The sequence below is a fragment of the Arvicola amphibius genome, chromosome 2 (assembly GCF_903992535.2).
Source record: "Arvicola amphibius chromosome 2, mArvAmp1.2, whole genome shotgun sequence".
Classification (NCBI taxonomy): Eukaryota; Metazoa; Chordata; class Mammalia; order Rodentia; family Cricetidae; genus Arvicola; species Arvicola amphibius.
The window spans coordinates 727,294-739,607 of record NC_052048.2 but is presented as its reverse complement, the minus strand read 5'-3'; the positions used below and the strand labels follow the sequence as shown (position 1 = coordinate 739,607).

The following is a 12,314-nucleotide window of genomic DNA, read 5'->3' as shown; positions in this document are numbered from 1 at the left end:
AAGTCACCAAATGGGTTTTTAAACAATGAAGAATTTTGTAGAGAATTTTTGCTTTGTTATAAGTTATAAAATTAAAGTAATAGACTCTTTGCTTATTGTGATGATCTGCCTAACCTTAACCCTGCTAAATAATCACTACTGACAGTTTGGAGAAAATTTTCACAAATATGTTTATATCATGAAAGTAAAGTTTGTTTGTGTGTGCATGTACACATGTATTCATTTTTTAATTTTATTCATTTTTATTGTTTTGGTTTTTGAGAGAGGGTCTTGTATAACCAATCTGTCCATGAGCCACTGATCTTCCTTGCTCTATACTCCCAAGTTCTGGAAATCCAGATGTGCACCACCATACCAAGTCCCCTTTATTTATTTACTTATTTAAATAGAAATCTTTATGAAGCATATTAATAAAAACTCAGAGAGAGAAATTGGGGTTCAACCTAAAGATCCAAAAAGCAAAACAGCCAGCCACTGGCTCTTACCTCGACTTCAGTCCAAAAATGGCGATCCTGCCTTTAGGAATCTCAGGAGACTGTGTCTGAGAGCTGTCAGTCTTCCCCCTCCCCCTGTTTTATATTCCTCTCTAGGACTGGGTTAAAGGCGTGGACCACTGGGATTAAAGGCATGCACCACCCGATTTCTATGGCAACTAGTGTGGTGTAAAAGGAGAGGCGGGCCGCTTCCGGCCACCCGGCTCCCGGCTGCCTGGCTAGCTTATGCCCCGAAATAACAACACACAAATTGTATCTTTTAAACACTGCTTGGCTCATTAGCTCTAGCCTCTTACTGGCTAACTCTCACATCTTGATTAACCCATTTCTATTAATGTGTGTAGCACCCTGAGGCGGTGGCTTACGGAGAAGATTCTAGCCTACATCCCTCTCGGGTCAAAGAATCATGGCGTCTGACTCACTTCCCTTCTTCCCAGCATTCTGTTCTGTCTACTCCACCCACCTATGTTCTGACCTATCAGGCCAAGCAGTTTCTTTATTAATTAACCAATGAAAGCAACACATAGAAAGAAGACCCATCTACATCAGTGTGGCTCTTGGGATTAAAGGTGCATGTCGTCATCGTGGGTACTGGGATTAAAGGTGTGTGTTACCAAAACCTGGTCTGTGACATTGCCCAGTGGAATTGTTTTACTCTCAGATCTTCAAGCAGTCTTTATTTATTAAAATACAGTTGAAATGCCATTACATCTTTACTTTAAAAATATTTGTTTTTATTTTATGTGTGTGAGTGTTTTCTCTGTATATATGAAAATTCACTGAGTGCATGGCTGGTGCCTTTGTAGATGGAAGAAGGGATGGGGTGCACTGCACTGGAGATACAGATGCTTGTAAGATGCCATGTGGACCTGGGACTCCAATCAGGTCCTCACGAGAACAGCAAGTGCTCTTAACCACCGAGCCATTTCTTCAGTCCACTATTAATTTTTACACATAATGAGATTCTCCTGTGCATACTAGTCCACAGCTTATTTTTACATATAATAATACATTGTAGCTAGATTTCCATTTTGACACTTCCAAGTTCCCTCTGATTGTATTTATCATCATTTCAAATGATTTTGTAATTCAGAGCAAAAAAATTATTTCACTGTGACTCCAAATAGCAAAAATTTAGTCTATTTTCCGTTCTTTGTGTGAATAAATAGGAATTTACTTAGATTTTTATTTATTTCTTTGAAAATGTTTTAAAGAATAATATTCAGTCCACAACACCAGAAAATCTAGGAAGCAAAAAGGACCTTAAGAGAGACATACATGGATTTACATAGGAAGGAATAAAACGACAAGATTTCCTGAGTAACTTGGGAGCGTGGTGGTCATGGGAAAAAGTAGAAAGAGGGAGGGGATGAATGGAGGGGAGTGGAAAAAAGTATAGCTCAATAAAAACAATAAAAAGAATGATTTTAAATGTCAGATTTTCTTTTGTTTTTTTGAGACAAAGTTTCTCTGTAGTTTTTGGTGCCTCTCCTGGAACTAGCTCTTGTAGACCAGGCTGGCCTTGAACTCACGGAGATCTGCCTGCCTCTTCCTCCTGAGTGCTGGGATTAAAGGCGTGCGCCACTACCACCTGGCTAAATGTCAGATTTCTTTAAAAATTTTGATAGATATTATTAAATTGTCATCTAAAAAGGCAGTGCCAATTTAAATACAGGAAATCTTTTTTGTTATCTAACAACCAGGGTTTCTTTTCTACATTTTCTGAAACCTAGAGTAAGGAAGTTTTATACTGACTGCTTTTGTTGTTTCAGAACAATGAGATGGTGGAGCTACAGAGAATACGAATGAAAGATGAAATCCGAGAATATAAATTCCGGGAGACCAGACTCCTTCAGGACTATACAGAACTGGAAGAAGAAAATATTACATTGCAAAAACTAGTGTCCACATTAAAACAGAACCAGGTGAGGATTAAGAAGATTTTCTTCAAAAGTTATACCATAGATAGATCTACATTTTCTAATAAATGAAGTTCATTCTTCCCTTTCTTTCAAAATGTTTATTTTTATGTGTGTGTATGAGCACATACAGGAGTGCAGGTGCTTGCAGGAGCCACAGACTGAATCTTCCTGGAACCTGAGTTAGAGGTACTTGTGAGACACTTGATGTGGGTGCTGGAATCAGGTCCTCTGGAAGAGCAGTGCATGCTCTTTAACTGCTGATCCATCTTTTTAGCCCTATGCTTTGTTTCTTAAGAAAGAACTTGTCATGTTTTTTATACTCCTTTAATTTGTATGCTGGAATTTCTCTATCTTACTATGTCAGCTAAAATGTATAAGAAAAAATGTAAGTAGTATAGTTTACAATGCAGTTTTATTAAGCAAATTTTAATTTGTTTTAACTTAGTGATCTTTTTTTTAGTAGTAAGTCAAATATAATAAATTTAACTTAGCAATTTCCTGTTGCTGCTGGGTGTACTAACTTGTTTTATACAGATAGCACCCTTAAGATCTTTCTATAAAACTTGTCTGTCTTCTTCCCCTTTCTCTGTCCCCCTTCCCTTCTTTCCCTTCCCTTCCCTTCCCTTCCCTTCCCTTCCCTTCCCTTCCCTTCCCTTCCCTTCCCTTCCCTTCCCTTTCCTTCCCTTCCCTTCCCTTCCCTTCCCTTTCTTTCCTTCCTTCCCCAATGTCCCTTCCTTTACCCAATTTCTTCTTTTTCCCTTTTCTTCCCTTCTTTCCTAACTGCCCCTTTCTGTCCCTCCCCATTTCTCCCATCTGTTTTCATCTTTCCTCTCCTCTCTTTCCTTCCTTTCTTTTTTCTTCCCCTTTCTTTCATCTCTCCTCCTCCCCTTTGTCCCTCTTTCTGTATCTTCTTTCATTTTAAATGCTTGATTTCTTTTTCAGCTGTAACCTTATTATAAAAGCCCCTTATAATTTACATTTTCTTCCTATAATAAAGCTTGGAGGATGTTTTAGTTCCTTTTTATTGCTGTAATAAAAAACCATGACAAAAACAACTTAGGGAAGAAAGGGTCTTTTTTGGTTTAGCAAGCAGGAAAGATATGGTGACAGGAGCAAGAAGTTGGATGGTCATATTACATTTGCCCCTAGAAAACAGAGAGTAATCAGGTAATGGAGCTGGGCTATAAGTCCTCAAGGCATACCCCGCAGTTACCAACTTCCACCAGCAGAACTCTACCTCCTAAAATTTCCACAGCCTTTCCAAACAGCACCAGTGGGTGTGAGTCATGTATTCAAACATGTGAGCCTATAGGGGACATTTCACATTCAAATCACAAAATTCTGCTTCTGGCTGCGCCACCCACCCCAGGCTAATGGACATTACTTGGTGAAAAAATGTATTTAGTCTAACTGAATCCTACAGCTTCATGTCTGCCATCTGAGGCTTGTGATGAAAGTGACTGTACCCCATTCCTCTAGCTCTGTCTTCTGCAGTATATATAGCCTCTGTCTTAGGTAGGCTTTCCTTGGCAGATGACTCATGATTCTGGTATCTCCAATATTTTAAATCTCCAACTACAACTTAGGGTTCACCCTCACAGCTTCACTCAATGGTTTCTCAGGACCTTCTTTCAGGAACTTTATCCATGCCACATGCTGGTTGGTCCCCCAAAGCCTTTGAAACTGTGGAAGAGGACTTCATGATCCTTTCAATATTACATCTCTCATGCCTGCAAAACCAGTACCACATGGTACTAGCAGACACTAGTACATGCTGACAATTGTATTGGAACATGATTCCATCTTATCACACTAGGTAATTCATTTCCAGGAGCTGGATATCACATGGACATTGGAGCTTAGGTTCTCTGCTTTTAAAGAGATTTATTTTTACTACCCTTCTGTTATAGGATGCTGTTAGTTTGTTTCCTGGCTGCCTGGCAGCTCAGACCTAAAATAATCACACAGAATTTGTATTAATTAAATCACTGCTTGGCCCATTAGCTCTAACTTCTTATTGGCTAACCCTTACATTTTAATTTAACCCATCTCTATTAATCTGTGTATCACATGAGGTCGTGGCCTGCCAACAAAGTTTCAGCGTGTCCGTCTCTAGTGGCAGCTCCATGGCATCTCCTTTACTCTGCCTCCTTTCTCCCAGCATTCAGTTTAGCTTTTCCCACCTAAGTTTTTCCTACCTCAGTTCTGCCCTATCAACAGGCCAAGGCAGTTTCTTTGTTCACCAGTGGTATTCACAGCATACAGAGGGGAATCACACATCACCCTTCTACTCCAATTATTACTCATTATCACTGCAGATCTACATGGGCAGATGTTGCTAGATGTTTTGCTAGAATATCACATGAATTGCCTCTGGCATAGATTCTTTGTGTGGATTGTAGTAGGAAGCTATATAGCAAGAGAGAAGTATGGTTCACAGAGGATCTTATGGAGCTGAGATTCCAAGCTTGTCTTGGCTATCTATTCCCATTCTGTTGCACAGGGTAAAGTCCTTCTATCTTAACTAAGGCATTTTCAATTAGGACTTATTTATTTCAGTCAAATCTATATCCCAACTAAACTGGTACCTCAAAATTTTCAAAATAAATAATTCCATTAATATTATAAAAGGAAGGAGGAGGAAGAGTAAAATATATATTAAAGCATTAATGGTCTTTGATTCCTGTTTCAATTTAAACAATAAAAATACAAACAGATATAAAACTAAATGTACAGTTTATATTAGTATCTAGTAGTATAATGTTTATCACTTGTTCTAGTTTTTTTTCAGAGTAGTTATTTACTAAGCAAATGCTTATTGAAGAGCAGAATTTTGTTTTAAACATTGTGGAGGAGCATTGATATACTAAATTTTATAATAAAGCTAGTTTGGTTAATTCCAGTTGCCAACCGACCACGCCCCTTCACTAAGGGATACCTAGGAGAATCAAAAGGTACTTAAAATTTTTTTATTGAGAAAGAGTATCAATATGTAACCTGGACTAGCCTGGAAACTTATTGTGTAGTTCATGTTGGCCTCAAACTCACAGATTTAGTTGCCTTTGCCTCCAGAGTTCTGGGATTAAAGAAATGTAGCATTGTATGTGCCCCAGAAAACATGTTTTTAAAAGGTGGCATAATATTGTGGAAGAGTCTCCAGGAATGCATACAAGCTCAGAGGCACTGTCATCTATGGTGCCTGTGGCCAACGGTTATTTGAACAGGTTCTTTATTATAATTAAAGAGGATGTTATATTACTCACAGTATAGATATTCATTATTTGGGGTTAAATTTTTGGCTTTTTAAATCTTATTCTCAAAAATGTTTTATTGAAATTTTAGTCTTCTTGTGATCTTTTAAACAAATGTTTGTCTGCATACTAAAACTGTATTTTTAATTAATGAAATAAAACAGTGGTGATAAAGATTTTTTCCTTGGGTGCTACATATTAAAAAATTTGAAAAAATTATCAAAATATTTTATTGCTGTTTATTAGGAAAACAATGGGTCCTAATAAATAATGGATCTTTTTGTCCACTATGTCCCCAAAAATATCCTAGTATAATAGATACCTTTTCATTTCTACTGTGTGTTAAATTACATATTTTTATTCTTTAAAATATAGCTAGTTATATATATATGTGTATGTGTGTGTGTGTGTGTTTGTATCTATGTAACTATTGTGTGTTATCCTAAGAATGTAGTATGCACTTTTTATTTTTTATTTTGTAGACTTTATATTTTACTTAAATGATTAAATCCATTAGAGTGTTTAATGGAAATTTTTATTAAGGTCAAAATTTTATCTTTATGAATCTTCTTTAACCTATCTAATTTAGGTTGAATACGAAGGCTTAAAACATGAAATAAAGCGATTTGAAGAAGAAACAGTGTTACTGAACAGCCAACTGGAAGATGCCATCCGACTGAAAGAGATTGCAGAGCATCAGTTGGAAGAAGCCCTTGAGACATTGAAAAATGAAAGAGAGCAAAAAAACAACCTGAGGAAGGAACTGTCCCAGTACATCAACCTCAGTGATAACCACATCAGCATCTCGGTAGATGGGCTCAAGTTTTCTGAGGATGGGAGTGAGCCAAACAATGACGACAAGATGAATGGGCATATCCATGGGCCTCTTGGGAAACTTAATGGAGACTATCGTACTCCCACATCACGGAAAGGAGAATCCCTACACCCTGTGTCTGACTTATTCAGTGAGCTGAACATTTCAGAAATTCAGAAATTGAAGCAGCAGCTCATGCAGGTAAGAACTTTACTTATATCTACAATAATGAATTTCATGTTGATTGATGTTGTGTGCTATGGGAATTCTGATTCTCACATTTTTCTTCCTGATTAATTTTTTTCACATATTGATTCTTCAACTAGAAGATTTGGAAATAGGATATTTTAGAAAGACATGACAGAAAGAATGTTGAAAATAAGTTTCTTTTTTGAAGCACTTGAAAAATGAGTTGGGCATAACTCAGTAGTAGAGAGCTTGCCTAGCAATTGCTGGGTCCTGGATTCAGTCTGCAGTACCATAATAAAAGAGCTTCTTTATTTTATGATTTGGAGTACAGTGTGGTCTATGAAAAGACAAATCCTTCATATATTTATGAATGATAAGAGAATTCAGAAATATTATATGCAAGTAAAATGACAGAAAATATTGCTTTTAAGATAATGGTTACATTCCTCAGAAGCACAAAGACACAAAGGACTTTAAAGACACAAAGGACTTCCTAAATAAAAAGCAGTCAAGATTCCATATGGTTAAAAACACAAAACAAGTGTAAGTAAGAAAATGAAGTGTAATTCTCTTTCTTGGTTGAGTCTTTGTTTGGTTTCAGTATCAGAGTAACTGTAGCCTCATAAAAAGAGTTTGGCAATGTTCCTTTTGTTTTTATTATGTGGAACTCTTTGAAGAGTACAGGTATTACTGCTTCTTGGAAGTTCTGGTAGAATTCTGCACTGAAACCATCCTGTCCTGGGCTTCTTTTAGTTGGGAGGCTTTTGATGACTGCTTTTATTTCCGTGAGGGTTATAAGTCTATTTAATTTGTTTACCTGGTCTTGATTTAATTTTGGTATGTGGTGCCTATACAGAAAATTGTCCATTTCTTTTATATTTTCCAGTTTTGTGGAAGACAGGTTTTCAAAGTATGTCCTAATGATTCTCTGGATTTCCTCAGTGTCTGTTGTTATGTCCCCCTTTTCATTTCTGATTTTGTTAATTTTGATGTTCTATCCCTGCCTTTTGGTTAGTTTGGATAAGGGTTTATTTATCTTGTTGATTTTCTCAAAGAACCAGCTCTTTGTCTCATTCTTTGTATTGTTTTCTTTGTTTTTATTTTATTGATTTCAGCCCTCAATTGATTATTTCCTGTCTATTACTCCTCCTGGGTAAGTTTGCTTCCTTTTGTTCTAGAGCTTTTGGGTGTGCTGTTAAGTTACTAGTGTGAGATTTTTTCCCCCTTTCTTTATGTAGGCACTTAGTCAATGAACTTTCCTCTTAGCACTGCTTTCATAGAGTCCAACAGGTTTAAGTATGTTGTACCTTCACTTTTGTTGAATTCTAGGAAGTCTTTAATTTCTTTCTTTATTTCTCCCTTGACCAAGGGGTGGTTCAATTGGATTTCCATGAGTTTGTAGGCTTTATCAATTAGTGTTGTTAAATTCTAACTTTAAACCATGATGATCCATTAAGATACAGGGTTTTTTTTCTTCCATTTTTTTTTGTATCGGTTGAGGTGTGCTGTGTTACTGAGTATGTGGTCAATTTTAGAGAAGCTTCCATGAGGTGCTGAGAAGAAGATATATTCTTTTGTGTTTGGTTGAAATGTTCTGTAGATGTCTGCTAACTCCATTTGATTCATGACATCTGTTAGTTCTCTTATTTCTCTGTTAAGTTTCTGCCTTGTTGTGGAGATTGGGGTGTTGAAGTTTCCTTCTTTTAGTGTGTGGGGTTTGATGTGCCATTTAAGCTTTAGTAATTTTTTTTTACATATGTGGGTGCTCTTGTATTTGGGGCATAGATGTTCAGGACTGAGATTTCATCTTGATGGATTTTTCCTCTTATGAGTATAAAGTGTCCTCCATCTCTTCTGATTGATTTTAATTTGAAGTCTGTTTTTTTGTTAGATGTTTGGATAGTTACACCTGCTTGTTTCTTAGGTTCATTTGATTGGAAAATCTTTTCCCAACTTTTTACTCTGAAGTAATGTCTGTCTTTTTACTCTGAAGTAATGTCTGTCTTTGAGATTGAGGGATGTTTCTTGTATACATTAGAAGGCTGGATCTTGTTTTTGTATCCATTCTTAGCCTGTGTCTTTTTATAGGTGAATTGAGTCCATTGATATTAAGAGATATGAATGACCAGTGATTCTTAAATCCTCTTATTGTTCAGTGCTAGTGTTGTGTGTTTCCCTTTTTTAGGTTTTGCTGATTTATTTTTCTGTTACCTGTGTTTTTGTGGGTGCAATTTGGCTTTCTTGGGTTGAAGTTTTTCTTCTAGTACTTTTATTAGGGCTGGATTTGTGGATAGGTATTGTTGAAATCTTGTTTTATCGTGAAATATCTTGTTTTCTCCATCTATGGTGATGGAAAGATCTGTGGTCTCTTAGTGTCTGCAGCACATCTCTCCAGGACCTTCTAGCTTTCATGATATTCATTGAGAAGTTGGGTGTAATTCTTATAGGTCTGTCTTTATATGTTAATTGGCCTTTTGCTTTTGCAGCTCTTAATATTGTCTCTTTTTTAATATTGCCTTTGCAGCTCTTAATATTGTCTCTTTTTTGTGTTTTGATTATTATATGGCAAGGCACCTTTTTTTTGGTCCAGTCTATTTGATGTTCTATGAGATTTTTGTACCTTCATAGGAATATCCTTCTTAAGATTGGGAAAGTTTTCTTCTATCATTTTGTTGAATATATTTTCTGTGCCTTTGAGCTGGCGTTCTCTTTCTATTCCTATTATTCTTAGGTTTGGAATTTTCATGATGTCCCAGATTTCCTGCTATATGTTAAGAATTTGTTGGATTTCACATTTTCTTTGACTAATGGATCTATTTCCTCTATCATATCTTCAATGTCTGAGATTCTCTCTTCCATCGCTTGTAGTCTCTTGTTTATGCTTGCCTCTATAGTTCCCGTTCATTTATCCAGATTTTCCATATCCAGAATTCTCTGTTTGTATTTTCTTTATTGCCTCTATTTAAGTCTTCAAGTCTTTAACTGCTTGCTTTACTTGTTTGATTGTTTTTATCTTGGTTTTCTTTGAGAAATTTATTGATTTCCAATTTTTTGTTTTTCTTTTAATCCAGTTTTTCATGGAACTTTTCATTTCCTCTTTAAAGGTCTCCATCATCCTCATAAAGTTACATTTCAAATCATTTTCTTCTGCTTCTTCTTGGTTAGGATGATCAAGTCTTCCTGTTGTATGACCAGTGGGTTCTGGTGTTGCTTTGCTGCTTTTTAGGTTGTTGGGTGAATTCTTGCATTGGCACCTATTCATCTCTTCCTCCAATTGGTGCTGGCAGTGTCTTTGCCTCTCAGTCCAATCCTTGCAGTGGCTGTCTGTATCTTTGGTAACTGTTCTTGGTCTATTCTGTACTGTCACTGTTTGCCTCTGAGGGAGCCACTGAGATCTCTCTTGGTGCGCTCTCTTTATCCACTCTGTGCAGTCACAACCTGTGCTTCAGAGTTTCTCCCTTCTTGGGGACCAGCCTTGATTAGAAATATAGTAAGGAATATGAAGATGCAAATGAAAATAATAAAATGGAGAAACATATAGTATAGTATTGGGAGAGATTTCCAGTGAGTACTAAAAATTCATCCACATTTAATTTTCAATTGTTTTAAATACCCCTGACTCCAAAAGGTAGTAATAAGACAAAAACTGCATTAACAGATACAAGGAAATAAACTTACCAGTTGAAAGTCACAGGCTACATTCATAGTTAAACATTCTGTTGCTAGAACAAAACAAGTTACATTCATACCCTAGACCAAAGCATTCTGTAGGCAAACCACTCTCTGGGTAGAATCCAAAGTTATCTTTTTAAGGGAATTGGAACTTAGTTGGATCCTTAGACTTTTGTTTGAGGTAGGAACATATCGACTTTTCTATTCTTGGAGTACAAAGTCTGGCTATTAGCTACATCTGTTGACAATAACCTTGAGAGAGCAGAACTCTCTGATCTACATCTATGTGGGACCTTTGTTTGAGGTAGAGGCAAAATAACCTTAAAGAACTAGAGGTAAGTTCCAACTCTCTGACCTTTGGTCTACATGGAAATAGGCTCATATTTTTGGCTTCCACAATTCCTCTTTTTTTATTAATTTTAATAATGCCTCTGCTTCTGCATCAGGTAGATGGTTGCTTCTGCCTTAGGTGAACACTTTTCCATTTCCCAGACTTACTTGTCTTCTGAACATGCCTTCCAAATATGCAAGTCCATGTCTTAGGCACCTGGGGGAAAAAGGATCAAACCTGTCATTGACTGTCAGCCTCTGTGAATAAAGGTTAAAGGAGACAGTACTAGACTCTGTGTCTCTGAGCCAAGTTTCTAACAAGAGAGTTCATCCACATTTAGCTAATGGTAAGCAAGCAGATAATACATTGTGCTATGCATATTTCTATGGCTATAATATCTCCTAATTAAAGGAATGGAGGATCACCAGGGCTTGGAATGCCCACTTTTGAATTGGTCTAGAGTATTCAGCAGTATTAAAATCTAAATGTGTCTTATCAAACATGTAAAATTCAAGAATTCATTGCTAATGTCAAACTTTTCTTAAACAAGTTCTAATCATTTTCTAATCATTAACATTTTTATAATGAACTAAAGCATTAGCAGGTCAATACCATAACACAATTTAACAGGTCAATACTATAGCACAATTTGTCAAAACACAATTCTCTTCAATCCATCCTAACCAAAATACAGGAGGGTTTTTTTTTTTTTTTTTTTTTTTTTTTTGGTTTTTCGAGACAGGGTTTCTCTGTAGTTTTTTTTTTTTTTTTAGAGCTTGTAATAGGTGAGAGTCCAAATGCAATGCTGCTCTTAAGGCACTGTCCCAGTATCTGAGCAGCAGCAAAACCCCTTAGGCTCCCTCCTCATATGTAAAGAGGGTCTCCAGTCACTCCTTGTAATTAGTCTTTTTTTCCTCTGATGGGAAAATTGAGGTCTCAGTTCTCACATCTTATATTTCAACAGAAGACTGACTGCCTCACTGGCAGTCTGAATTCTGTGTCCCAAAGCATAAAACAGTCAAATGTTCAGTCTGCACTTCTGGTCTGGCTCTAAATTAGACAAGATTCACTAGGTCTGGAAGTTTTCACAGCAAATCTATCAAAAATTAACATAGTGAAGGGAACCCTGATGGCTCTTTGTCTTGAAGAGGGGTGGAGTGGGGGTATGGGTGGAAGGGAGGGGAGGGAAGGGGGAGGAGGGGGGGAGATGGAAATTTTTAATAAAAAAAAAATGAGAGAGAAAAAAAGATTAACTCTAAAAAAAGAGTTTTAGTTGAAACTAAAATGGAATGAGCCAGGCAGTGGTGGCGCATGCCTTTAATCCCAGCACTCGGGAGGCAGAGGTAGGCAGATCTCTGTGAGTTCAAGGCCAGCTTGGTCTACAGAGCAAGTTGCAGGACTGGTTCCATAGCTACAGAGAAACCCTGTTTCAAAAAACAAAATAAATGAATAAAATGGAATGAAAAAAAAAGAAAAAAATTCTTAGGTTTGGTCTTTTCAGGGTGTCTCAGAGTTCCTGAATGTTTTGTGTTAAGAATTTGTTGGATTTAACATTTTCTTTGACCAATAAATCTATTTCTTCTATTGTATCTTCAATGCCTGAGATTCTCTCTTCCATCTTTTCTACTCTTTTGGTTATGC

General features: G+C 36.7%; 1 protein-coding gene across 3 annotated transcripts in view; it reads left to right on the top strand.

Moving 5' to 3' along the window:
- Positions 1–12,314, top strand: part of Bicd1 (BICD cargo adaptor 1) — a 173,159-nt gene that overhangs the window by 98,406 nt on the left and 62,439 nt on the right. For all 3 annotated transcript variants that reach the window (XM_038320929.1, XM_038320930.1, XM_038320928.1), the window contains exons 3-4: positions 2,267–2,419; positions 6,257–6,682. In XM_038320929.1, the coding sequence (XP_038176857.1) occupies positions 2,267–2,419; positions 6,257–6,682 (579 nt within the window). The remainder of the gene's footprint in view (positions 1–2,266; positions 2,420–6,256; positions 6,683–12,314) is intronic.